Source organism: Onychostoma macrolepis, chromosome 21 (assembly GCF_012432095.1).
Source record: "Onychostoma macrolepis isolate SWU-2019 chromosome 21, ASM1243209v1, whole genome shotgun sequence".
In the NCBI taxonomy this organism is placed as follows: Eukaryota; Metazoa; Chordata; class Actinopteri; order Cypriniformes; family Cyprinidae; genus Onychostoma; species Onychostoma macrolepis.
In genome coordinates this window covers 10,440,490-10,467,271 of record NC_081175.1, presented here as the reverse complement: position 1 = coordinate 10,467,271, position 26,782 = coordinate 10,440,490, and the positions used below count along the sequence as shown (strand labels likewise).

At 36.5% G+C, this 26,782-nt stretch overlaps 2 protein-coding genes and 2 long non-coding RNA genes across 9 annotated transcripts in view; 1 reads left to right on the top strand and 3 right to left on the bottom strand.

Moving 5' to 3' along the window:
* Positions 1-170: 170 nt before the first annotated feature.
* LOC131528564 (SLC35A4 upstream open reading frame protein) lies at positions 171-12,415 on the bottom strand. Of its 2 annotated transcripts, XM_058757812.1 has the most exons (3): positions 12,269-12,415; positions 11,769-11,867; positions 171-871 (listed from the first exon to the last, which is right to left on the bottom strand). In XM_058757812.1, the coding sequence occupies exons 1-3, from the start codon at positions 12,278-12,280 to the stop codon at positions 680-682; spliced, it is 303 nt and encodes a 100-aa protein (XP_058613795.1). In that variant the 5' UTR covers positions 12,281-12,415; the 3' UTR covers positions 171-679. The 2 variants fall into 2 exon arrangements, with proteins under 2 accessions (XP_058613795.1, XP_058613794.1); XM_058757811.1 differs by lacking the exon at positions 12,269-12,415 and having other exon boundaries at positions 11,769-12,019.
* apbb3 (amyloid beta (A4) precursor protein-binding, family B, member 3) overlaps positions 1,626-26,782 on the top strand; it is a 35,535-nt gene continuing 10,378 nt past the window's right edge. For 2 of the 5 annotated variants that reach the window (XR_009267873.1, XM_058757804.1), the window contains exons 1-5: positions 1,629-2,005; positions 14,925-15,041; positions 15,430-16,222; positions 24,153-24,340; positions 24,437-24,507. Coding sequence is in view for 4 of the 5 variants with exons in the window: in XM_058757804.1 (XP_058613787.1) it covers positions 16,174-16,222; positions 24,153-24,340; positions 24,437-24,507 (308 nt within the window). In the remaining variant the exon portion in view is untranslated. Of the gene's footprint in view, positions 2,006-12,114; positions 12,247-14,879; positions 15,042-15,429; positions 16,223-24,152; positions 24,341-24,436; positions 24,508-26,782 lie in introns of those variants that run through there. The other 3 variants (XM_058757808.1, XM_058757805.1, XM_058757806.1) reach the window with 3 other exon arrangements.
* Positions 1,991-3,192, bottom strand: LOC131528566 (uncharacterized). Its single transcript, XR_009267875.1, has 3 exons — positions 3,160-3,192; positions 2,945-3,000; positions 1,991-2,841 (listed from the first exon to the last, which is right to left on the bottom strand). It is a non-coding gene; the product is annotated as an uncharacterized LOC131528566 (long non-coding RNA).
* On the bottom strand, positions 3,451-3,990 carry LOC131528565 (uncharacterized). Its single transcript, XR_009267874.1, has 3 exons — positions 3,925-3,990; positions 3,702-3,844; positions 3,451-3,552 (listed from the first exon to the last, which is right to left on the bottom strand). It is a non-coding gene; the product is annotated as an uncharacterized LOC131528565 (long non-coding RNA).

The following is a 26,782-nucleotide window of genomic DNA, read 5'->3' as shown; positions in this document are numbered from 1 at the left end:
TTTACATGCATTATATGGATTACACTTTAAAACCACACCACTGAATTCAATACTCCATGTGAATACCAACTGCATGAAAATCAGTTTTCATCCTCAAACTGGACTACTTCCTGTTTTCTATTTCACTTCCAAAGGCTGACTTCCATTATATCAATTAAAAGCAGATGTGGTTGAGTGTTGTAAAGTGCAACATTTATTTATCCAACAACTACATAAAAGGCTTCAGCTATAGTCCAGCAATCTCTGACATTTGGCAAGTACAGGAATTGTTCGATGCCAGACATTATTTACAGAGTGTGTTGTGCCTGATTGTTCACCTGTTTAGTGCAAACCTCTATTTAAAAAAAGGCATTGGAAAAAATATGTAACAGACAGATCATTAACATTTTGAGCATATTAAGAACTGATAACAAAGCTTTGGCCATTTATACCATCTTAAGGAATTTAGGTGTATATAGTCTTTCAAAAAAAGCTGTTGTAACAGCACAGACCTAACCCATTTTAAATAGAAAAATAACCTAAAACTGCTAACCTGAGAAGCTTAATTATTTTGGACACCAAAGTATCATCTAAATACATCCATTTATTCTATGTGGTCTGATGAGTGGCACCTCAGTTGAGGTACATGTTGAAGTTTCTGGATGAGGCACCATTTCTGAGATTGTTATATTGGCTCCCTCTATCTCTTCTTAAATGAGCTGAAGTAGTTTTTTATGGTCTGCTCAACGTTAGGCACTTGATAGCTCTGAGCAGCAAAGATGCCAGTGCAGGTTCCTACAAGAACTCCCAGGACTGCAGAGGAGCGGAGCTTTGCCACCACATACCCAGCCAAAAAGCCTTTGAGGAAGGGAGAACTGAGCACATTTCCACCCTAAATTGAGGAAGAGGGAAAAAAAAAAAAACACTGTGTGAGAGAGAAACTTCAACACAGAACTCCATAAAGCAAAATGATCAGATGGACCCTTTTCACATTTATGGGTGTGGAACACAAATTATGAATATTGAATTTTCAAGACTTTGCAATGAAGGAAAAAAGTAGAGAGTACATCTGCTGTATAGAGTTCTGGAAGCAAAAATCCCATTCACTTTCTCCATAGAGGAACTGTTTTTAAGGAGATCGTTTAAAACAAACCTACTGTGAGCTACAAGGTTGGTAATCAATTGTATATGCTTGTGTTAAAACCATCTGCCCAGACTATGTCAAATTATTTTTTTTAAAGCTGCAGTCCGTAACTTTTGGCGCTCTAGCGGTTAATAAACAGAACTGCATGCATCTTGCGGAAGAACATTGTAGGCGGAGCTACTTCTCTCTGTTTATGTCTATGACGAATCACTTGCTGTCTATGGAGGATCAGAGAGCTCTCAGATTCCATCAAAAAATATCTTAATTAGTGTCAAGAAAATAAACGAAGGTCTTAAGGGTTTGGAACGACATGAGAGTGAGTAATTAATGACAGAATTTTCATTTTTGGGTGAACTATCTCTTTAAAGGGTTACTCCACCCCAAAATGAAAATTTTGCCATTAATCACTTTACCCCCATGTTGTTCCAAACCCGTAAAAGTTTCGCTCGTCTTCGGAACACAATTTAAGATATTTTAGACACCGGGAGGCTTGTGACTGTCCCATTGACTGCCAAGTAAATAACACTGTCAATGCCCAGAAAAGTATGAAAGACATTGTCAGAATAGTCCATCTGCCATCAGTGGTTCAACCGTAACGTTATGAAGCTACGAGAATACTTTTTTGTATGGAAAGAAAATAAAAATGTATTCAATATTTCGGCACCGTAGTGTCACCGCAGCGAGAGTCTCAGCTGAACGCAAATAGCGTACGCTTTTCTGTGTCAGCCGCAATGCAAGGATGCGCTGTTTTCGTTCAAATCAAAGCGTAAATATACGTAGAAGACGTATCCATGTGGAGCGGCTGACACAGAAAAGCGTACGCTATTTGTGTTTCATCCAAAATATCTTAAATTGTGTTCCGAAGAGATTAATCATTAAGAGGTAAGTGATTTATGACAAAATTTTCATTTTGGGGTGGAGTAACCCTTTAAGTGTACCTTTATCTTTTTGTTTGACTTTCAAATACTTTTTAGCTCCAAATCGAAGTTTGTAGTGTTGTGATTCACCTCATAGATGGTTAGTTCATGGCTTTAACTCTTTACTTAAGACTTTTTAAATCCCTATGGAAAGAAAAAATGGGAAAAAATACTTCTGGAAACAAGGCTGCTGAAAAAACTAGATGGGCATTTGTTGCACTCTCACAGCAGTGTTTTCTTTTTTCTCTCTCTCTCTTTTAATGAACATATACCCTTACAAAAAAATCCTGCAGGAATCCTGCAGGAAAAATCCTGCAGGACCTACACACCACATACCTGCACATTCCTACAGGATCCCACAGGATTTTCGTGACCATTTTCCTGTAGGACTCCTGCAGGAATCCTACAGAAACCTACAGGAAACATGCAGGACTTCCTGCAGGAAACCTACAGGAAACATGCAGGACTCCTGCAGGAAACCTACAGGAAATCTAATTTGCATTAGTGTTCAATTCCTATAGGACATCTGCAGAAATCCTAATGAACTATTATGTATATTCATCATGTTGGATTGCTGAAGGGATATTCAGAACCTCCTGTATAACAACACACTTTTTAAAAGCAATGTTGTGTCTCAAATTTAAATATCACCAAAAAATAAAAAAAGACTTCAGAAAATGTTAATTGTGAATTATTTATTAGTCAAAAGAGCTTAAAGATAAAATGAGATAAGTGTGACGAAAATGAACACTCTGAACAGAACGTGGCCCATCATTCTTCAGAAACCAATAACTCTGGACTCTGGAAAAAAAAGAGAGAAACATTTTTGCCTTAACTTTTAATAAGTTAATAAAATATGCATAAATATAATTACATGCATATGTAACAGTGAATTTGCCCTCACCTCTTATGTGCTTCACCACTCAGTGTTGCAGCGTAACAGTGTCCTTCTTATGATGCCTGAGAAATATGAGTATACACTACATATATAAATACTGAAATATAAGGTACTGTAATTATAAGAACTGTAAATGATTATCTTTCAGATTAGTTGACATGTGAAACAAAATATTTAATGAATAACACTTAAAATATTACAAATATATTAGAAAGTAAAACCTGCTAAGGAGTTTATGTTCATCATTCAATTTTTCCCGTAAAGCAGCCGAAGAAACTTTCGTGGAGTTTCTGGAAATTTCTTCGAAACAGTGTCTGAAAGAGAAATGTATATAAAGTTCAGTGTCAGATATTTGTTATGAGAGCATATATACTTAAAAACCTTTAACACCTTTATACCTATAATAAGTTCCACTTTTGTGGGGTCCAGAGGGGGCTTGGCTTGTGATTCCTTGTTGGCATTTCCAATTTTTCCAGAAAGGCTGTGGGTAGCTAACATGCTCCTTCCAAAACAGCCACGGCTAAATCCTTAATCATGGCTGACCATGACGTGCCCCCTCTACCACATGCTTGGAATGTATCCTTTGCCATGTTTAGTTTTTTGTGGATTTCAACCTGTGCAATACACATTAAATAATAAATTGAATTGGCCACATTTTTGTAATCTGCGTTTTACAAAATCCTTATGCTTTCCTAAATCTCACACACAAATAATAGACTTATTATATGGTGTGAAAAAAATAAAATAAAAATAGTATTCTCACATGGTCCAGTCCAGAAGAGCTAAGATGTGAAGAGTTGGCTGGTTGAAGGGCAGCGCTGCAAGCTGCACTTGTTAGGGAGGTTTGCACAGCATGCTTGTTTGCACTTCTGTTTGGCAGCAACTCCGCAAATCTGTTAATAATCTCTAAATAAAAAGCAATGTTTAAATGAACTCATTCATTCATATAGCAAAAAAATCTATAACCATGTATATCAATAGCCTACCATTTTGCAGTTTAAAGTTCAGGGCCTTTAGTTGCTGATTCTCTGCTCTCAAGGCCTTTATTTCATTCTCAGGTCATTTAATGTGTAATTTTCTTTGTTTTTTCTTCTATTTTTTAGCAACAGTGTGTCATTTTGTGTTTTTCCACCTAAGTTGAGAGACAAAATTAAAGTCACAGAACAACAAAAAGACATGCATTGTCACTTAACTCTTATACGGTCTTGAGGTGTTTTTGACCCGCAAATGGCATTGCTACAATTTTTAAAAATGTTCTCTTTGTCCAAATGTCATGAGACTTTGTAAAATGGTCAACACTTTCTAGATCTACAAATAATAAAAAAAAAATTGGAATGATATCTTGATTTTATGTTAGTGTGAAAAAAAAAAGTAACACTCATGGTCTTTGGGGTCTCTAGAGACAAAATTGAATTTTGTTACAAAATAATAGTTTTTTAAAATGCAAATTTCCTGTTTATTAATGTTTTTACTCATTTGTGCAGTTTTCTGAGGATTTATGATATTTTTATTTATTTATATAAATTAATAAATAAATATGTTTTGGAAAATTTTGGCTTGCAAAATAAATGTGCCACTCACAAATTGCAGAAACTCATAGACTGTATGAGATTTATATAAATTTAAAAATATCATAAATGCTCCGAAAACTGGAGTAAAAACTGGAGTAAAACATTAATAAACAGGATTTTTTTTAACTATTATTTTGTTACAAAATTCAATTTTGTCTCTAGAGACCCCAAAGACCATGAATGTATATCTCAAAACGAAGACCGCATTAAACAATGTTGATATAATTTATCAGGAAGTTAGATTTTACTTTTTTAAATCTCTTGATCTGGACTTGATCTGGACTTGATGATGGGGTGTTTTCTGGACTGAATATTATTTTCCTTTTTATTGCTCTCTTTTCAGGCAGCTTGCACTCCTCTTTTGCCTTCGCTCTGACTCCATCCGATTTAGACGCTTCAGTAGCTTGTCCTTATTTTCTGTACAGGAAAGGAAATTCATTATTTCAAATGAATAGTTCAACCAGAATTTTTTTTTAAATATGCATGCATTCACTCATTCACCAATCTCACCATTCATCTTGAGAATAAGTGCAGGAGAGCTTTCATCTTCATACTTTACATCAACAACATCCCCCTCATGAACTACAGATTGAAGAATGTCTTTTCTCTTTACAATGTCCAGAGAGGCTTCAATTTCTGTCCATTCAATTAATGCCCACATTTTGTCTATAATGGAAAAAAAGGACTACAATTTAAAACAGATAGATAGATAGATAGATAGATAGATAGATAGATATTCAAAGAGATTTAATCATTTCAATAGCAACTCAAAACCGTTTTAACTTCATTGTTGCTATATGTTTCCATGGTAACATATTACACTTAGTTAACTGTGTTAAGAAATCTTGTGGTTTGTCAGCATTTTATCGTTGTGTTCACTACACCATTGTTCTAAGGTGTCTTTTTTACTTTCAAGTATTTTAATTAATGAAAAATTAAGTTTTACTTACCCGATTCACCAGTAGACGGCGCAGCTGCTCCGGAATTCACAGCGTATGACGCGTTTCCTCGAGTGTGTGCGCGAGCAACAAAATAACGGAAATGTAGCGACAAAGTAACCGCGCTTTGAGACCAGCAACACAACTGACTTTTTACTGTAAGTACAACGCTTATTTATTTATCTTTTATTTTAATGAAAATATCTATATTTAAAGGTGTTATAGCCTATTTTTACTGTTACATTACCATTCAAAACAAATAAGCAAGAAAACATGGTTGCTATGGCAACCACACATTAACTGAGGTTGTGCTACAGTAATTATGGTTTTTGTTAAAACCAGATTAACACTATTGAAATTCAGACTCTTATTGGATTCTTCATTTTAAAAGTGACACATTTCATGCCTGGTTTATAAAGTAAGAAAAACACATTACTTAGCCTACTGTGCAAACACATTACTTTATATACCAACCTAATGTAAGTTAGCATACACCTTTAAATCAAGATCATAAGAATCATTATAGTAACCCTAAAGTCTTAACTTTGTATTTCTTATCTTTGTTACTTTTCGATCCGATGCAGTGTCTTAATTTTGCACTGTATTTTTACCTTGCAGTCAGTAACTCTATAAAGACAATGGAGTATAAGTTGTACTTGCAAAGCAAGAGTACAATTCCAAGTAGCACTAAAAGAAGATGGAGTGATTGCCATAAAGGTACTGGCTTGTGGACATTGGATTGTATTTTATTTTATTACTGATTTGAGATGGAACTGAGGATTCTTTTCTGTTGCTTTAAGGTTTTAGGAAAAAGCAATATAAAGCATGGTTGCAAGATCCAGTTCGTCAAGTAAGTACAAAGTTTAAATGCAGCTTATGTCTCATACCATTATAAGATGTTACATTACTATTATGATACAGTAGGGCTATTCAAATCTGGTCCTGAAGGGTCACTGCACTGCAGGGTTTAGCTCCAAAACACACCTGAGCAAGCTAATCAAGGTCTTCAGGATCACTAAATCACAGGTAGATAAGTTTGATCAGGGTTGGAGCTAAACTCTGCAGGGCAATAGCTGTCCAGGATCAGATTTGAAGAGCCCTGTAATACAGTATATCATGACTAAAATGATCACCGCATAAATTATTATTTTTTAATTTGAGCAACAAAGTCACATTTGTATGTGTTTCTGATTACAAGGATGACACATCTAACAGTGAAGATGAGAACAGTTCCTCATGCTATAAGACCGAAACAGCACCACATCATACCTCAGTAGGTTGTTGTAATTTCAGCTGTTCTTCTATATACTGTATTGTAATGTGGGCTATCTGTTGACTACTTTTCCATGTTTCTGATTACAAGGATGACACATCTAACAGTGAAGATGAAAACAGTTCCCCATGCTATGAGACTGACACAGAATCATATCATACCACAGTAGGTTGCTATTACAATATTTCAGTTATTCCTACTAATGTGGGCTATCTGTTGACTGGATTATCTATGGCTTTGACTGCAAGGACGACACATCTGACAGTGAAGAAGAGGATTGGAACCAACTCGGCACAACACAAAACTATACCATGGTCAATATTTTATATATATTTATATTTTTTTTTAATTGAGAAATTAGGATGAAATTGCATCTATTTAGCACTGCTTGTACTTAGTTTACAAAATAGCTAGAGTTTTTTTCTGTGTAGCAGGAGAATCTGACAGTGAAAATGGACCACAAAACTGGCATATGACAACCCCTGAGGACAACACAGTAAGTAGATTTGCAGTGTCAAAATTTGTATGTGTTAAGTTTTTTTTTCTTTGTTTGCTTTCATTTAAATGTGCCAGATTCATTTAATATATTGTCTTTGCTATGTCAGTATAGTGCACTGCACTGGTTTGACTTCAATGGGACAAATACAATGTAAGGTCTATGAACAGCTTCTGTGATGTTGATTACCAGTGAAAATCATTTTGACTCATTCATTCATTTGAAAAAAAAGAGAGATCTGAAGAGCTGTATTTTGTACTAAAATGTATATACTTTTCCATAACAGACTACCAGTCAAAAGTTTTTGGACAGTAAGATTCTCTTCTGCTCACCAAGCCTGCATTTATTTGATCCAAAATATAGAAAAAGCAGTAATGTTGTGAAATATTTTTCTATTTTAAGTGACAATGCAATATATTTTAAGATGTAATTTATTCCTGTGTGCAAATCTAAATTTTCAGCATCATTACTCCAGTCTTCAGTGTTACATGATCCTTCAGAAATCATCCTAATATGCTGATTTGCTGTTCAACTGAATTTATTAATAAACATGTATTATTATTATTATTTCAATATTTAAAACAGTTGAGTACATTTTTATCAGGATTATTTGATGAACTGAAAGATCCAAAAATCAGCATTTATCTGAAAAAGAGATTATACATACTTCAAAAGCTTTTTTGGGGGTAAAGACATTTATAATGTTACAAAAGATTTATATTTCATATAAATGCTGTTCTTCTGAACTTTCAATTTATTGAAGAAACCTGAAAAAATCTACTCAGCTGTTTTCAACATAATAACAACTACAATAATAATAATAATAATAATAATACTAAATTGAGCAGCAAAACAGAATAATATGATATTATAATATGATTTATGAAGGATCATGTAATGATGCTAAAATTTCAGCTTTGAAATCACAGGAGTACATTGCATCTTAAAATATATTCAAATAGAAAACAGTTTAATTTTAAATAGTAAAAAATATTTCAAACTTTTTTGTTGTACTTTGAATCAAATAAATGCAGGCTTGGTGAGCAGAAGCGACTTCTTTAAAAAAAACAAAAAAACATTGAAATTCCAAAAACTTTTGTCTGGTAGTGCACTTTTAGGGCATAGTATATGTAGGCAAATTAGGATGCAGCCTGTGGTGTTAGATTATATTTGAGCTATACTATTGAAGGCTATAGTGTACATGTACAGAATAAGGTATCATGTTTAAATAGAAACAATTTTGTGTTCCTTTCAGATGGATGCTGAAGCATATGACAACACACAGAATTATGATGGAGAGAACCCCAAAACAACACAAGACAAGATCTATCCCACTGCTAAGATTAGTAATGAAGAATCACAACTGGCAATTTTATGCTATGCTCTTAGGCACACCACAACAAAATCCGCTCTTGGTGACTTATTAGACCTAATTAATCTACATTGCCCAGAAGGAACCAACGGAGCACCAAATAGTCTTTACACGTTCTTGAAGGAATTTGATTATAATTCATTTGAAATAGTGTACATCTGCCCCACATGTCATCAATACTTTGGTAATGAAATCCCAGCAAATTGTGATTCATGTGGTTTTGAACCAGGGGATAAGAACTCTCTTATTAAATCTGGTGACGTTTTCATGAAATTGTCCATAAGAAAACAATTGGAAGACAAAATGTCAGATTCTACATTTACAGCAGCACTGAATTACAAGTGGACCAGAGTCAAAAGCAGTCCAGACAGTGTTCAAGACATATTTGATGGTGAAATGTATAAATCAGTAGGTCCCTGAATGATTCAAATCAATTCAACCTTTCACTTACATGGAATGTTGATGGTGTCCCTATTTTTAAGTCCTCTCCTTTTCACATTTGGCCAATCCAAGTAGTAATTAATGAACTTCCCCCAGATATGAGAAGTAGGCATGTGCTCCTGGCTGGTTTGTGGTTTGGTGCTTCTAAACCTAAAATGAATTCCTTTTTGCAGTCATTTGTTGATGAGTGCGTTCAGTTAGAGCAGGAAGGTCTAACAGTGCAGCACAGAGGACAAAGTACACAGATGTATGTGTTCAATCTTGTCTGTGTATGTGATTCGGTTGCTCGCTGCTCTGTCCAAAACACTAAGCAATTTAATGGTGAATATGGATGCAACTGGTGTTATCAGAAGGAGAAATAGTTGCTAAAGGAAATGGTTTCACTAGGGTGTATGTGTCGCAAACAAGAGATGCAAGACCACGCACCCACAGCCAGCATTTTGATGATGCTAAAACAGCAGTCGAAACAGGCACATGTGTTAAGGGAGTCAAAGGGCCATCCCCTTTAATGCTTTTAACATTTTTCAATATAATTCTGGGATTTGCTTATGACTACATGCATGGCATTTTGCTGGGTGTCAGTCGGCAATTAACAACTTTATGGTTTGACTCAAAATATCATGGAGAGAGATGGTATTTGGGAAGAGAAATAATCAACATTGACAAGCGACTACTTGAAATCAAGCCACCAGTTAATATTACAAGACCTCCACGCTCTGTGAGGTTGCGCAAATATTGGAAGGCCTCAGAGTACAGGAATTTTCTTTTGTTTTACAGTCTTCCATGCTTGAGTGGCATTTTATCATGTGATTACATAGAGCACCTACTACTCCTTGTCCAAGCAACATACTGTCTATTAAAAGATGACATGTGTTCTCATGACATAGATGTAGCAGAAAACCTGTTAAAAACTTTTGTGAGCCGATTTGAGAGATTGTATGGCAAATGTCATGTTAGTTTTAATGTGCACATTTTACAGCATGCAGCACAGTCAGTACGAAACTGGGGTCCACTATGGTGCCAAAGTGCATTTATTTTTGAAAGCCACAATGGTAACTTACAAAAGCTCTTCCATGGCACCCAGGCAGTTTCAGAACAAATAGCCAATAGCTTTTCTCTTTTTCAAAGTATCCCGCGACTTTTATCTACTGTTTACCACAACAGTGTAAAAACAACAAGCAAGGATTTTGTTGACCGTATGTTACGTGGGTACAGACTTGCCACAAACTGTGTGAAAAAGACAAACATGATCTTTCTGGGCTCACCTACAGTAAGAATGCCAACACCTAGGGAGGCATTTCTATTCAGAGAACAGGACATTGATGTCCACCAATGTGCATTTTATTCAAGAGCTATAATGAATGGGAACAGGATTCATTCAAAGGCAAGCACAACACTGTCAAGAAGAATTAACCATGCAGTTGTAACAGAACAAGGCACAATGGCACTGGTGAGATCGTTTGTTGATGTGGGTCTTGATAGAGGCTATGCATTTATTGATCCAGTTATTACAGCCAAGTTTAACCTGGTTAAAGATAAACAAACAGGAACTGCTTTCTCTGGGATAGTTAGGAAAATTATATTTCAACTGATGTTAAATTAATCAAGTGCGATGTAATTAGAACAACTTGTGTTTACTTAAGAGATGTGGGACTTGTACACAATTTACTTTGCATTCAACCCAACAAATGGGAAGCTGACTGATTATTATTCTACTGTACTTTGAACATTCTTAAACATCTGCAGTTAATACATGTACAGTAATAAATAGCTCTGTTTTATATACACTGATCTCTGTTTTAAATATATGTACAATGATAAATAGCTCTGTTTTATATATGTACTCTGATCTGTTTTATATATTTAGCTATATACACAATGATAAATAGCTGTTTTAAATATATGTACAATGATAAATAGCTCTGTTTATACACTGATCTCTGTTTTATATATTTAGATATATATACAATGATAAATATGTACAATGATAAATAGCTCTGTTTTTAATATATGTACAATGATATTTAGCTCTATTTTATATAAATGTACAGTGATAAATGGGATCCTTATGGCCTTCTTATGAGTACAGTAGCCTATATTGCAGACTGAACCTGGTTGTATTATAACACTTTTTTTTATATAGTTTGTTAGTATGCATTTTGGAATTTGGAAAATGTATTTGGGCCAGTTGAATGCATAAATATTTTCTACAATATGCTCCACTGCTTATATCATTATTTGAAAAATCCTTTGTAATGTAACAACTGCATGAAGTTCCTGATATCTGTCCAAAAAAAAAAAAAAATTAACACTCCAGCAAAACCATAAATTTTACATCCTGCAGGAATCTTATCATTTCTGTAGGATGTTACACAATCCTACAGGATGTCAGTGGACATACCTGAAGGAATCATAGAAGTACATAAGAAATCCAGCAGGAGTGTTACATTCCTGCAGGACATAACACAGTTATACAGGAACAATCCTACAGGACTCCTGCAGGAATGAGCCCTGTCCTGTAGGATTTTTATTCAGTCCTACAGGATCCCTGCACATAAAACCAAAATCCTACAGGACTCCTGCACATAAAACCAAAATCCTACAGGACTCCTGCAGGATTTTTTTGTAAGGGTAAACATGCTAGATTAACGACATTAATTGTTGCGGAAATGCGTCATAGCAGTACGTGAAAAAGGGTCCATTGCCGAGTTTGCCAAAAAAGCTAAATTCCTACGTTACCTGTGGAATCCCAACTCCGACTTCATCCTCCACCCGACGCTGAATGTTATCGAGCTGGTCTTTAAGCAGAGACAGGTCTTTCAGCTGCCTGAATGGATCCTGATCAAGAAACATAGATGATGAGAAACTAACAACAAACAAACCGCATCATAGTTGAGGCTGATGGACCGGCAGCAGTATGAGTCATCGCGGGTGTGTCAGCAGAAATGGCATTTTAATTCGGCGCCATGTATCAGTAAAGTATTGTTAAAGGACACGATAAAGTACAGGTCTTTAACATAACAGACAGATATTTGGCAGAGAAAATACATGTAACTGACTGATGTCTGTTGAACGTGCGACCATCTAAAACAGTACGAAACATTAAATATATGTATATTTTTTTTTCGTGATCTTCACTGCCCAAAAATACTACGCAAAATAGCCAAACAATAATCGAGAACATTATCAAGGTTACAGAACAGAAAGTGACGTCTAGGTAAGTTCGGTGGTACACCAACCTTGTCCGCCATGTCTCCTTATGTGGGATCAGAGATCCTGAGCTCGATTGAGCAACCTGAAACACATGCCTGCTCTAGATCACGCTCTGAGTTTGATTACACGGGTCTGTCTCATGCTCGACGATTTCTAAACAATCAGTTAAATAAATAAGTACATAATATAATAATATTTGTTTTATTTTAGTTTAATTTACAAAATACAAGTGTCTCCATGTAAAAGGGCACTAAAAGATCATTTGTTTTGCGAGAGACAAACTTCCACAGTTAATTCTTTTAAAATGTTTGGCCTTGTCTGGTCGCTTACTAACTATATAGGAACTCTTGGAAAAAATCTGTGTGCTTAAGCATACTTCAGAAAAGGTATATGTTACACAAATAGTATAGGTTATAGGGTTCAGGTAATTCCCAGTCATCTCAATGACAAAAAAAAAAAGTGTCCCAGTTTACGTGAGTTCACGTTTTTTAAAAAAAAAAATGTAAATATTTTATATATATATATATATATATATATATATATATACAGTGAGCAAAATAAGTATTTGAACACCCTGCTATTTTGCAAGTTCTCCCACTTAGAAATCATGGAGGGTCTGAAATTGTCATCGAGGTGCATGTCCACTGTGAGAGACATAATCTAAAAAAATCCAGAAATCACAATGTATGATTTTTAACTATTTATTTGTATGATACAGCTGCAAATAAGTATTTGAACACCTGTCTATCAGCTAGAATTCTGACCCTCAAAGACCTGTTAGTCTGCCTTTAAAATGTCCACCTCCACTCCATTTATTATCCTAAATTAGATGCACCTGTTTGAGGTCGTTAGCTGCATAAAGACACCTGTCCACCCCATACAATCAGTAAGGATCCAACTACTAACATGGCCAAGACCAAAGAGCTGTCCAAAGACACTAGAGACAAAATTGTAGCTACACCTCCACAAGGCTGGAAAGGGCTACGGGGAAATTGCCAAGCAGCTTGGTGAAAAAGGTCCACTGTTGGAGCAATCATTAGAAAATGGAAGAAGCTAAACATGACTGTCAATCTCCCTCGGACTGGGGCTCCATGCAAGATCTCACCTCGTGGGGTCTCAATGATCCTAAGAAAGGTGAGAAATCAGCCCAGAACTACACGGGAGGAGCTGGTCAATGACCTGAAAAGAGCTGGGACCACCGCTTCCAAGGTTACTGTTGGTAATACACTAAGACGCCATGGTTTGAAATCATGCATGGCACGGAAGGTTCCCCTGCTTAAACCAGCACATGTCCAGGCCCGACTTAAGTTTGCCAATGACCATTTGGATGATCCAGAGGAGTCATGGGAGAAAGTTATGTGGTCAGATGAGACCAAAATAGAACTTTTGGTCATAATTCCACTAAACGTGTTTGGAGGAAGAAGAATGATGAGTACCATCCCAAGAACACCATCCCTACTGTGAAGCATGGGGTGGTAGCATCATGCTTTGGGGTGTTTTTCTGCACATGGGACAGGGCGACTGCACTGTATTAAGGAGAGGATGACCGGGGCCATGTATTGCAAGATTTTGGGAACAACCTCCTTCCCTCAGTTAGAGCATTGAAGATGGGTCGAGGCTGGGTCTTCCAACATGACAATGACCAAGCACACAGCCAGGATAACCAAGGAGTGGCTCTGTAAGAAGCATATCAAGGTTCTGGCGTGGCCTAGCCAGTCTCCAGACCTAAACCCAATAGAGAATCTTTGGAGGGAGCTCAAACTCCGTGTTTCTCAGCGACAGGCCAGAAACCTGACTGATCTAGAGAAGATCTGTGTGGAGGAGGGCCAAAATCCCTCCTGCAGTGTGTGCAAACCTGGTGAAAACTACAGGAAATGTTTGACCTCTGTAATTGCAAACAAAGGCTACTGTACCAAATATTAACATTGATTTTCTCAGGTGTTCAAATACTTATTTGCAGTTGTATCATACAAATAAATAGTTAAAAATCATACATTGTGATTTCTGGATTTTTTTTTTTAGATTATGTCTCTCACAGTGGACATGCACCTACGATGACAATTTCAGACCCTCCATGATTTCTAAGTGGGAGAACTTGCAAAATAGCAGGGTGTTCAAATACTTATTTTCCTCACTGTATATATATATATATATATATTAAATTCATAGAAATAAATGTTTGGTAGATTACAAACATTAATGGTAAACTAAAATGTACTTTAACCTCATTTCTATTAAAACTTACAGTATTTAAATATGTTTTTAATTACACAAACTGTAATGATGAAGTTGCAATTTAACATTTAAAATATATTAAATTTAAATGTAACATCAAACAACACACTGTAGTTACAACTGTAATCAACTTTATATGTGCTTTAGTATTCTGGTCAAAACATCAAAATTAGTGTACTTTAAAGCATGACAAAAGATTAGGCCTATTAATCATAATAATTTAATATATACTTTAAAGCAATTTGACATAACAAACTGCACTTAACTACACTACACTGAACTGAGTTTTTAAAGAAGCATATTTCAACATGGATGTAAACTATTTCATAACCTGCATGAACTATGTTTTAAACATGCATGTATAAAATATAATTATGTCGTTATGTTATCGTTACATCACAGTGATTATAGAAATGCGCGAGCCTGTCTCTGCTTGTTACGCTGCAGAAGCAAACAGACGCTCGCGACAGAGAAGTCGTTGCCACGGCAACCAAAAGGATGATGCAAACGGAGGAGGCTGGACGATGACGGACTTCGCTCGACTTCATGACAGGAGGAATTAAGGTGGACCAACACAACGCAAACCAAAAACATCCACAGCTCTTTATATATTCCTAAATAATAGTTCCCGGGCGGCTGTATGAGTCATATGTTCATATTATTATGTTTATATAATACACGCCTCAGTATTTAGTAACATTAGCTTGCTAATCGCAGTAGCCTACAAAACATCTAAAGGCGTAACGTTACTTAAATATTTCCCAGAAACCTTGTTATGAAGTCTACTGAAGCTAGTTACATTATTTTTTAATAAATAATTCGTGGCATAACATAATAACAAACTGTAATAGCATATTCGGACCCATATTGTATTGTAACAATAATATAAAGGGCTTTAAATGTACTGAAACTCAGCTACAGTGTCAAGAATGTGAATTTGTTTTCATTACAGATGGTGAGTCTCTGCCTCACTGTGTGGAACAGATTGGAGACACTAATTCTTCTCAGGAACACACGTCACAGTTTGTGCCCTGATTGATTAATGAAAAATACTATTACCCTTTTGGCTGTATATATATATATATTGCTGCATGTATCCATTTACAACTGAATTACTGTATAGGGAGCAGATGACTATGTTTGCCCCAGCAGTTTGCTTTCGTCAGCTATATGTTCAGCCATCCTTAAGGCACCACCATGGGCTTGGGGGGGCAAAGAGAGTGAGCCAGAGAGAGGGATGGAGGGATGAAGGAGGGGGAATAGCTGCAGGCATTACTGAATTACAGAATCCACAGAGACACACACACACACACACAGTTACAGAGAGAGAGAGAGAGAGATAGAAGCGATCTCAAAACAGCATCACTCTCTGCTAGACGGAACGACAGTGAACAGAATAGAGAAGAGAACAGAATAGCGTGATCGCACAAGCATTAGACAGTAAGACAAAGATGAGGTTGATTAGACAGCTGTGAAATTACCTGAGGGCAAAATAAAAGAGGGGATAGACAGAGAGAGGAAAAGAAGAGTGTGGCTTTTAATCCTCTTGGCATGCGAGTGTATTCCTGGCTGTTTGGCACTGAGTGCGGTGGTCACCCTGTGTGTGAGTGTGTGCTGCAGAGTTTGTCAGTGGTGTTGGGACGCTTTGGACTGGAATGTGTCTGAGTTAACCGCTGGGGGCTTTCGGGAAGACACCATGCTGGGCAAGGATTACATGCTCGCCATCATCATCGTCAACTATGACGGTAGGTACATAGAAGCATCTGCACTTTCCTTTGCTCTTTGTTCTTCTTTGTCACTCTCTAGTTAGTGTAGGCTGGAGGTGTCGGAGTGAACGGAAGAGTTTCCTATCCTCTACAGGATCGAAATCAGTCATTGTCTGTTGTTCTCATGCTCCACTGGTCACTCATGGACTTTACCTACAGTTGCTGTGTCATACTAGACCCACCCGACTGTTTGAAGACCCTTTTTTTGAGGTGTTTAGTGAGATGGACTTGATTTTGCTGGAATTAATTGCAAGGAGATTTGCATCGACTGATTTTCACACTCGAGAGCCACACAGTCTAAAAGAAGCAGCCTGTTGATAATGTTGAAAAATCCATAGGGTACCAGGCGTATATGCGTTCGTGAACAATGTCACCTGTGTGGTTCTGTTGGGATTATGCATCTGTTGCAGGATTAGATTATGGAAACACAGCAGCATAATTTGCCCACACAACATTAAGCATCAGATAGACCAGTAAACTCCTCCCCTTTGTGAGTTCATGTGGTAGAGCTAGATATTTTTACAGTTTGGGATGGAATCAGTGTATAATGATTTATACAAAGAACTCCAACAAAGAAAATGTAATGTTTATTAAAGATTTTCGCAACTGCCTGAGATGTAGTATCAAAGCTGATACATTTAGCACTGAATCTATTATACGTAATTAAAAGGACCTGCCTTGAGATCTTGCTAAAAGTTGGTCCCCAAAGGATTCAAATGAAACTTTCCAGATGATGGAGCATTAGGGGGCTGATTTCTTCATTTTGCCTTCATAAAATCATTTGAATGGGACCTGAGACTGTTGTTGACCACTAAACCATCACATTATCTCAATGTATAATTCTCATATTCTGTTCACAGAAAAACCTTCATAAAGTGTGACATGCTAAAAACTTGATTTTGATTTTATTATTGCTAAAATTATTATTGATATATTAATATATGTAATTATTTATTCAGAAACTACCCTGGAAGGTTTGTTTTAAAAAATAAAATAAATAGAATAATTAAAATGTATGTCACACCATAGGTTATGTTACACCATAGGACCATTTAAAAAGAACTAGTGAAAAATGAGTTTGCATAAAATATCACAGGGCCTAAGTTCATGTAAATTTTAACCTAAAATCTTGATGTTTATAATAAAGAGGACACCTTGTGCGTCAAGTACCCAGTATCTGTAGAAAGGCAGAACTGTCCTCACCGCATCCTCTCCACGTCATTGTTCTTAAAATAACTTGTGTTATACACACTGAGAGGAGGTGTGTGTGAGAATGTTTTTGTCTGTTGTTTGGGTACGAGAGACAGTGAATGATGGAATAGCTTCTCCAAAAGCAAAGGCATGGACACTAAGACATTTAGGCACAATGCTGAATGGTGCTGAGTATACGCTGATGATAGGAGCTTCTGTTGATGTGCAGGAATCGATTGCATTTGTGTCAAATTATTCTGGCTTAATCAATGTTGTACTTTCAGTTAGTGAAATACTGCCTGCCTTGTGGACGCGTGGATGTCTTCATAAGGACGCCTCAAATAAAATGCTGTGTCTTGCCTCTTGATTTATTGATGGGCCAAGGATTAAGTTCCAGATGGACATTTAGATCCACCTCGAGTCTTAATCTTCCCAGTCTGACCTCACACGGACATAACGGAATTGGGATTATCTGACCACTGACATAACGCCATTGGGATTATTTTTTCCCAGATGTAGCTACAATTATCTCTTTCTGCTTCTCTCTTTTATCCTGACAGAGTTTAAACCTGGATATATTAGAGCTTTGTCCTTTTCTTGGCTTTTTACAATATTCCTCTTTTTCTCCCAATGGTGCCTCTTGGTCTTTTTACACTAGTTTATAATTGGTTGTCTGTTATTCAAGAACTATTTTTATGTAGCAATACAACTGATTTACACTGTTTATTCGCACTAAATGTTTAGTACCAAAAAAGAGGGCTAAAGGTGGTGTCATATTTACCATAGCGAACTTTGGTGGGCGAAATCGTAGCAATCAGTGGTCTGAAATTTTGTGTGAGGGCGAAAGATTTTAACGGGTTCAAGTTGGCTGCGTGGATTCACCACACTGGCCAATAGAAAGCAGCTTGGTTTTAAAGTGACTTTTTGTGAGCTGTGCTTCATACATTTCTACTCTGACTATAGACAATAAACCTTTTTGCAGAGCAAAATTTTGCCATAATTTCGGTATGTACATTTGATATTTAGTGAGTTTTCACTGACGGGATCCAGTCATTTCAATAGGAATTTACATGACCTGGAATTTTGTGTGAGGGCAAAAGATTTCCCTATATGCAGATTTCGCAACGGGTCAGACGGATTCACCATGATGACCAAAAGAAAGCTGTTTGGTTTGAAAGTGACTTCTGTGTGAGCTGTGCTTCATACTGCGTCACTACACTATTGATAATACACAATGGACCTTTTTTGGTCTGAAAAACATTTTCGCAATTTCGCTAATGTGACACACCTTAAGCCTGTAGTGGAGAATAGTTATAACCCAGGCATAAGAGCAACCCTAACCAAGGATTAAGAGCAGTCTAAATGCATCTCTGTACTCTCTCCTTCTCTCTGTAACCTGTACTTACCTCATACTTCTCCTTTACTTAAAAGTGGCTGAACTAGAAGGTGAAAAAATCTATTGATTGCAATCAGTGCAGTAATGGTGCCTTTTATTACAGTTGTTTCAGTGGCTCATGGGAGTCAGGAGTGGTCAGTTCTGATTGGCCACATGAAAGTTCTCTGGTAACAGACACAATTCAGGCAATCGGTTTTTAGACTCTGCTTGCGGTTTCTGAGGCAACCAAGTGCATCAAGAACAACAAGGGATTGTCAGTGGAGAATTCCCACATTTCTTCTTTTATGTGCTTGTTGTCACTCTCAAGAGTGATTGGGTGTTGAGTAATGTGTCCCGTTTTACTGTTCAAGTAGGTTTCCAGATTTTTATTGTTCAAGTAGGTTTCAGTAATTAGTGGTGTTTGAGTTGTGAGCTTCAGTATTGCTTAAACAGGTTTAATGCCAACTCATACAGCTTCTTAAGGAAAGGTGCTATTGCTTTTTTGTTCATACTACAGAGGGAGTGAGTAAGCAACCACCTAACAATACCCTTGTAATCATCCAGAACACCCTGATAACTTCAAAACAACATGCTAAAAGCCATTCAGAACACTTCAGCAGCTTCATTGCAATATGCTTTATGCCATTCAGAATGTATAGCAATCACCCAAGCTGAACTTTGCAGGAAATGTAAAAAAAATACTCAAGTATTAAACTCTGAGATACAGAGTGCCAAATAATGAACATATATAAAACTTTGTCAACATTGTAAGACTTACAGTGATGGTTTCCTACACCAAATTGGACACATACACAAACAAACACAGTCCCTATATAGAAGTTGCTATAGGGACTGATCAGGCAATAGAGGTTTTCTCAAGAGATCATCAATAATTCACATACATCCCCAGCATTCAATCTGTTGTTATCGCTTCATCCTCGTGACATAGCCTTGGAGTTGTTAGTGGGTGCATGATGGGAACTGCGGCACCACCTGCGTCCCAGTACGCTTATTGAGTTTATAACACACACTGTTTCTTAAAACCACAGACTTGCATTTGACATCCATCCATCTATAGTAAATTATATGATGAATTGTGTAATATCACAAGTGCAAATTATGCAGTAGGTAGCAAGGGCATCCTCTCAAGCAGATTGGTGACAGAATAACAGATGTTTTGTATATTAGCAACCTTTTTATTCTTGTATTATCCATCACGATTTATCTACTGGCCTGAGTCTTAGAAACAAGCGATAACCAATGAGGCATCTGTGTTTGAGCATGCATCCACACATTGCACTGTTATTAAAACTGCCTTCAGCTCCAAACACAGACAGTCTGCAGACATAATTTCAGGTGCACCCTGAATGGGGACCAGAATTAGGCTGAGAATAGCTTTTCTTCTTTCTTCAGCCTTTTTCTGCTTGTGTTTTATTTCAGCCAGCTGACAGCACAGCTAGCCAGCCCGAAACACTAAAAATGTCATGGCAACACAGTGCGATTATTATGGCCTGTCAGAAGCAGAGGCGAGGGGTGGCTTGTGAAAAAGAAAGGAGTTCGATATGGACATGATTGATGATCTCTGGAGAGGGCCGGAGACACACAAACACTCACAAAGACACTTACACCCATACTCCTTTGCTATGATGGACATAAGTGGAATAAAGGGTGTGCTGAGACTCTAAGACAGTTAAGGTTATCATTCTTATAGATTTATGGATCTTATGGAAACTGTTGGGACTCCAGCTTGGGATTGGTTATGGTCAGCCTAGGATTGGGGTAAAACAGAGAGACAGTGAGATGTGTCCTCATGGATCCTGGACAATGGCAATAAGCCACAAGAGACCATGTGTTACAGTGATTTTCAATATATAAGACTTATATATTTATAATATGCATGTATATCATCAGTTTTATGATGACTCTGAACACAGCTCACCCAATCAAAATGGAAGACTGTATATATTTATAGTTATAGTATTTATTTATTAACCAGTTGTTTAAAACTTTTCTGGCAGTAATGTCTACTAAAGACACCGCATCTTTTGAAACAGATTATCAGTAAGCCTCGAGACTGCGACGAGTTTAATTGGACTGAAGCAGATTTGAGGTGTTGGTTTAGAGGTTAAACCTGCAGTCCTTTGTGTTGTAAGATTATTGTGGCTTTAACAGGACTCTCCAAGCTCTCAAATCTTTTGAAAGCAAAGCTGAGTAATACCATCAGCACTCTGTCAGTCCTGTTTATACCTCACTACACACTGCACACTCTTGGAAACTAGCTATACACTATAGCTTCAAAAGTTTGGGGTCCGTATTTTTATTTTTTATTTAATTTTTTGATAACTTTGAAGTACCCTTCCTTAGTTAACCTTAGTTAATGTATTAACTAGCATCAACTAACAATGAACAATACATTTGTTACAGCATTTATGAATCTTTGTTAATGTTAGTTAACAAAAATACACCTGTTCTTTGTTAGTTCATGTTAGCTCAAGTTCATTAAATAATATTAAAAGATACAAGTTTTGAATTATATTAGCACAGTTGACTATGATTAGACTAATTAATGCTTTAGAATAATTTTTCATTGTTAGTTCATGTTAACTAATTTAGTTAACCAAGGTTAAAGTTTATTGTAATACTTTTATTCAGGAAGAATAAAAAATGTATGTGTAAATACACAAATTGTGGTATTACATTTGTTTAAGTTTAGGCATTGATGTGTATTAATTTGGACTTCAAAGGTTCTTAAATATAATTCTTTTTACATACGTGCGACTTATTTTGAGACAAATAACCATTGCTACATTGCACACAGACTTAAATAGTTAACATACAGACCTCACTAAAAAAAAAGGAAAAAGATGAGCTCTTAATATCATTACACAAATACAAACTAATTAGTAAATGTGATGACAAAAACAACAACAGCTGCATAAATGAAGTCAACAAACAACAAAACAGTGAGCCTGTAGCACTATACTTTATTCATAATCCTGAGAGCTTGTATATCAGCTTTTTAACATAATAATTGAACCCTATTAAGTTGTGGTCACAAATCGTGGGCAAAAAGGGTATAATGTCCATTGACAATAGTGTAGCGATGTACAGTGTGAAGCATAGCTCACATGGAAATAATTTTCAAATCGAGCTTTCTGCTGGCCAACATGCCAAATTCACACGACCTACTGAACCCAGATGTGAAATGAGTGGGAAGATCTTTTTCCCTCATGCAAATTCAGTCCACACGACCACATGGAAATGTTCACCAAATATTTTTAATAAATTCACAGAATTAAAAAAAAAGTGTTAAATGTGACTGAACCTTTAGGCAAAATTTGTAGGAATATTGTTTACATTTCTTAGTATCAGTAACTAAAAGTCCAATTTATGTATAAAATGTAAATTGTTCTTATTAATTTCCTATTTATTTATATTTGTATTTACAGTGTAGCAACAATGTCATTTACAGTAAATGATGGAAGCCCTTTGTCAGAGAAATACCTTTAAAATGGCAAGTTTATTTATACATTGAAATGCAGAGGTAGCTTTTAATAATAGTAAAGTGTAAATATGTGTGTGTGTGTGTGTGTGTGTGTTTCACTCATACAGTGATGTGCATGCATAAAACTGTTCTAGAAATCACAATAGTTTCTCAACAAATTAACAATTAAAATGTAATTTTTTTTTTTTAATGCAGCACATGAAAATTCATGTGCAAATGACATTTGTAAAATGTCACCATGAGACTCTCTGTCTTTCTGTGTCTCGCTGTGTCACTGAATGTCAGAGGCACCTCTTATACTCGTGCCCAAGCAATCTCGTGTCACTAGTACTGACCCAGTTCTATACCGCACACACATGCATGTTTACAGTGTTGTTTTCTCCCCAAACGTCCCCTCCAGCCTTCTGCACTGTGTTATTTGTGAGAACGGACAGGGCTCTCCAGATGCATTGTGTTAAATGATTCTCTCAGGCTAGAGATAAATTCAGGCAAATATAATTCAGCAGACACAGCTGCTCTTTCCTGCTTGCTGTTCTGCCAGTAGCCCTATGCCTATGTCTGAAGCACTAAATCATCAGGAGACGTGACAGGATGACTTTGACACGCTTAAAAACGGCAAAAACCTTTGTCATTCTAACAGGAAAAACCTGCCAATTGGTTGTAAGCTATCTTACCATATAAAGTGGGAAAAAATCTAAAAGTTTTAAAATGACATTAAATGTAATTTTACTGTACAGCACTAAAAAATGTATGTTTTTTGGAAGTAAAAGGATAAATGTACAATTTACTAATAATAAACTATATAATGTACAGTTTAAATCCCAGAGCTCCCTGTGTGGCTTTACTTCATTATTTTTATGTGTTACCCTGATGATGGTTTGTCTTTGTGTGTATGACACTCTGCACCATCTATATATGAGTTTTGGCCACAGTTTATGAACTGTGTGGCTGAAATCTGATTCATCATGAACTATGTGGTTATAACTTCTAAAATATACAGGCAACAGAATTCTGTCTGATCATTTCTAAAGCATTCTCACCAAATCTTTTAATGTGAATTTATGGTCACCACAACTGATGAAAAGATGGATCTCAAAATCATACAGTCACTGCTGGAAAGGGTTCAAATACGCAAAAGATGCTGGAAAACCAACTAATTTTTCTGATAGTGGGCAATTTAGCAGTTCAGAATAAACAAGAGACTCATAAACAACCATCACAAAACAAATCATCTAGGTAACGACACACAGTATTAAGAAGCGTATGTAAACTTTTGAATGGGGTCATTTTGATAAAATCAGCCATTATTTGGTTTTGTGGACTGTATGTAAACATATTTTATGTAAATGTATTATATAGGCCAGTACTAAATAAAAAATAAGAAATATATTGTATGATCCCTCTTATTTTGATAAAATAATGAAAATTTTTCATATTCTGTAAGGTGTATGTTAACATTTGACCACAACTTTGTATGAAATATCTGTGTGGATGAGACAGGGTGAAGATAATGGAAATGAACATTAGTCCAGCCCTGCTTTTAACAAGAGAGAGCTGCTTTTAGTTTTGACCTCATTTTAGGCTGTATCATGTGGGCAGATTAGGGCCTGGTCTGTCTCTCATGAGTAGATCTGAGCCCGGTGACCTCACCTCGGGGTGTGTATGCCTCAGTGTGTGTGTGTGTGTGAAGGCTGCTGGCTCTGTGTTACTTGGTGGGAATTGTAATATGGCACATTTACAAGAATCTGTGTGTGCTGCCCTCAAGTTAGCATGCATGTGAAATACTAATAACAAATTATTAAGATTCAGATTAATCCAGAAATCTGATCTCTGTGCAGATAACATCTGGAATGATCAGAGTCTGGAGCTGGACTCAGATCTGCCTCCAGGATGGCGCACTATACGTGACAGCACTGGCACCTATTACTGGCATGTGCCCACGGGCACAACACAGTGGCAGCACCCTTCCTACAGCGCAGAGGAGGAACAAAATGCCATTAACGGCATCACTGCCAGCCAGATCAAGGTGAGATACTCTGATCTATGCGTGTGTGTGTGTGTTTATGTGGCTTTGTGTATGTTTTTGTCAGCTGTCACATCTCTATGCTCTTGATTTTCTCAGACTGCAGCAGATGGCAGGCGGGAATCAAGAGGCAGACTGACTGAAAACCCTCTGCCCTCTCTGAGCGAAAGGTGAGGGAATCACACCTGCGCTGATGATTGTACAGCTGAGGACAAGCTGCAGATATATCTCTGAAACTAGACATTAAAACTTGCAAAGTGTGTAAACGTGATTAAGTTGGAAATGTTCTTAGATCAACATCCTTGTTGGAATAAAATCTTTTTTTTAGGATTAGGATTATGGGCTTGTTATCAGCCGTTTTCCTCTAAGAATTAGAAATATTCCAGGTTCAATAGATTGGAATGTTGTCCCAGGATAATGATTGACTGTAAAGCATTCCACTTATTACAGAGCATCTTGACACTTGAGTTAAAATATTTCATTATGTGAGAACAGAGAGACTGTAGAGTGCTTCAACAGACATCTTTTATTTTATTTTATAAAAAAAAATAAAAAAAATCTCAACAATATCAATAACCAATGAGATGAGATATCAATGATTATTCATTTATTTTAGGGCTAGATTTACTAAACAGAGAACATTAGCATGAGAGCACAAATCCATAAAAGCACTGATGAGAGTGAAAAGATCTACGGAGTACTGAAAATGCGCAAATTAAAGAACACAGAAGCTGCCAGATCATTTCCATAATCATCAACGCAATCTACCAAGAGCAGTGCAAATTAGTTACTATTAGTTTAGTGAGTTATTAGTTAGTTTACAAACAACACAGGAGCAAAATGGGTTAAGACATGCTTTTTTATTGTTAAATAATGGGGCAAATACAAGTAAACTGAATACCGCAAACCTTACTAAATCACTATTGCAAGTCAAAACTATGACATACTAAGTTGAAATTGACTTTTTTTAAAGTCTCATAATTATGACTTATGACAGTAGTATATCTTTATAACAACTTTCAAAGTCATAATTTAGCTTTTCAGCTTTTTTGTCATCATTTAAAATTGGTATGTCATAATTTCAACTTTTAAAATCATAATTATGATTTAGTATGTCAAAATAATAACTTTTAAAGTCATAATTATTGTCATAATTTAGATTTACCAAATTATGATTGTGTTTTTCTTACATGGTAGAAATGAGCTTCCATAATATTAAATGGAGAACAATTTTTACTTAAATCTCCTGCTTCTCAGATTTTTCTTGTGAGAAAAAGACCCCAGTAATTAACCATATTATATGTCAACAGTCTCATTCATGTCCATTTTTATGTCTCCTAAGAAAATTGAGGAGAAACATCTGAAGCGAAGTTGACAAAGTAGAAAAATGGAAGTATGAAAAAGAAACCTCTAAGCTATGCAGTTTTCTTCTGCTTAGTTACACAGTTCAATGGTCAGTTATTAACCACATCATCTTATGTTTGACCAATCAGAATGAAGTATTCCAGAATGCAGTGTAATAAACAGTTTCCACGTATTTAATGAAAGTCATTAGGGACATGTCTTAAAAGTTCTTTTTATACTACTGAATAGTTTGTTAAAATGTGTCAACAGCCACAAAATAATTTGGTAAAAATGCGTCTCCTAATTTGTTGCAATTGTTTTAACGTGCTGGGTGTAGTAACACATTACACGTGGACTGTGTCAATTTGCATCCTTGATGTAAATTAAACTCTGGCACAGCTTAGCAGCCAGACACACACACACACACACACACACAAGCTAAGCCAAATTCTCCTTCTGGTGCTGGAAATGAAAAAAATAAATAAAATAGCCTTTTCTCTCTGTTTCCCCTTTTGTTTAATCCTCTAATGAAGCCAGAAGACATTTATTTGAACAAACACATTCTTATACCTGAAGGTGGTATTACACACCTGGAGTTCTGTGAACAGATGTTGTCTCCACTGGCTGCTAGTGGAAATGACGAAAGCGGCCCTCCTTTAGACAGCCAGTCAGGTGTGGCCTGTACAACTGTGAGATGGAGAGTAAAACAGGCCGTTTTGCCTTTGGCTAACCTCCAAACACTCTGATATCAGGCCATGAGGCCCCAGTCACACTAATGACTGAACTCACCTGGGGAATTGAGAACATTGAGAAGAGTTTTCCCTCACTTTGTGGTGCTAAACATGGTTTTTGCCAGTGAAGGACAAAATACTTTACTCCCATTCATTTAACAGGCTGGAACATGCCCTTATGAAGTGTCAGGTTTGTCACTGACTGACCTTTCTTTTGAATTTGTGCGGAGAGCTGAGCTTGGCTGCTGCTAAGTTGTTTGGAAATTGTTGACAGCTACAGGGAATGCAATTACCTTCACTTATTTTGTCAGCACCTCGAGGCAGTATAACACGGCAGAGGGCAACATTAGATTCTGGCGCATTAAGTTTA

Bases quoted from the DNA above. Each gene is read 5' to 3' on its own strand.
- LOC131528564 (XM_058757811.1), bottom strand. From the start codon at position 11,882: ATGTTTCTTGATCAGGATCCATTCAGGCAGCTGAAAGACCTGTCTCTG. The intron at 872-11,768 runs GTAACGTAGGAA...TCCTCAATTTAG, and splicing joins TCGGAGTTGGGATTCCACAG to GGTGGAAATGTGCTCAGTTC.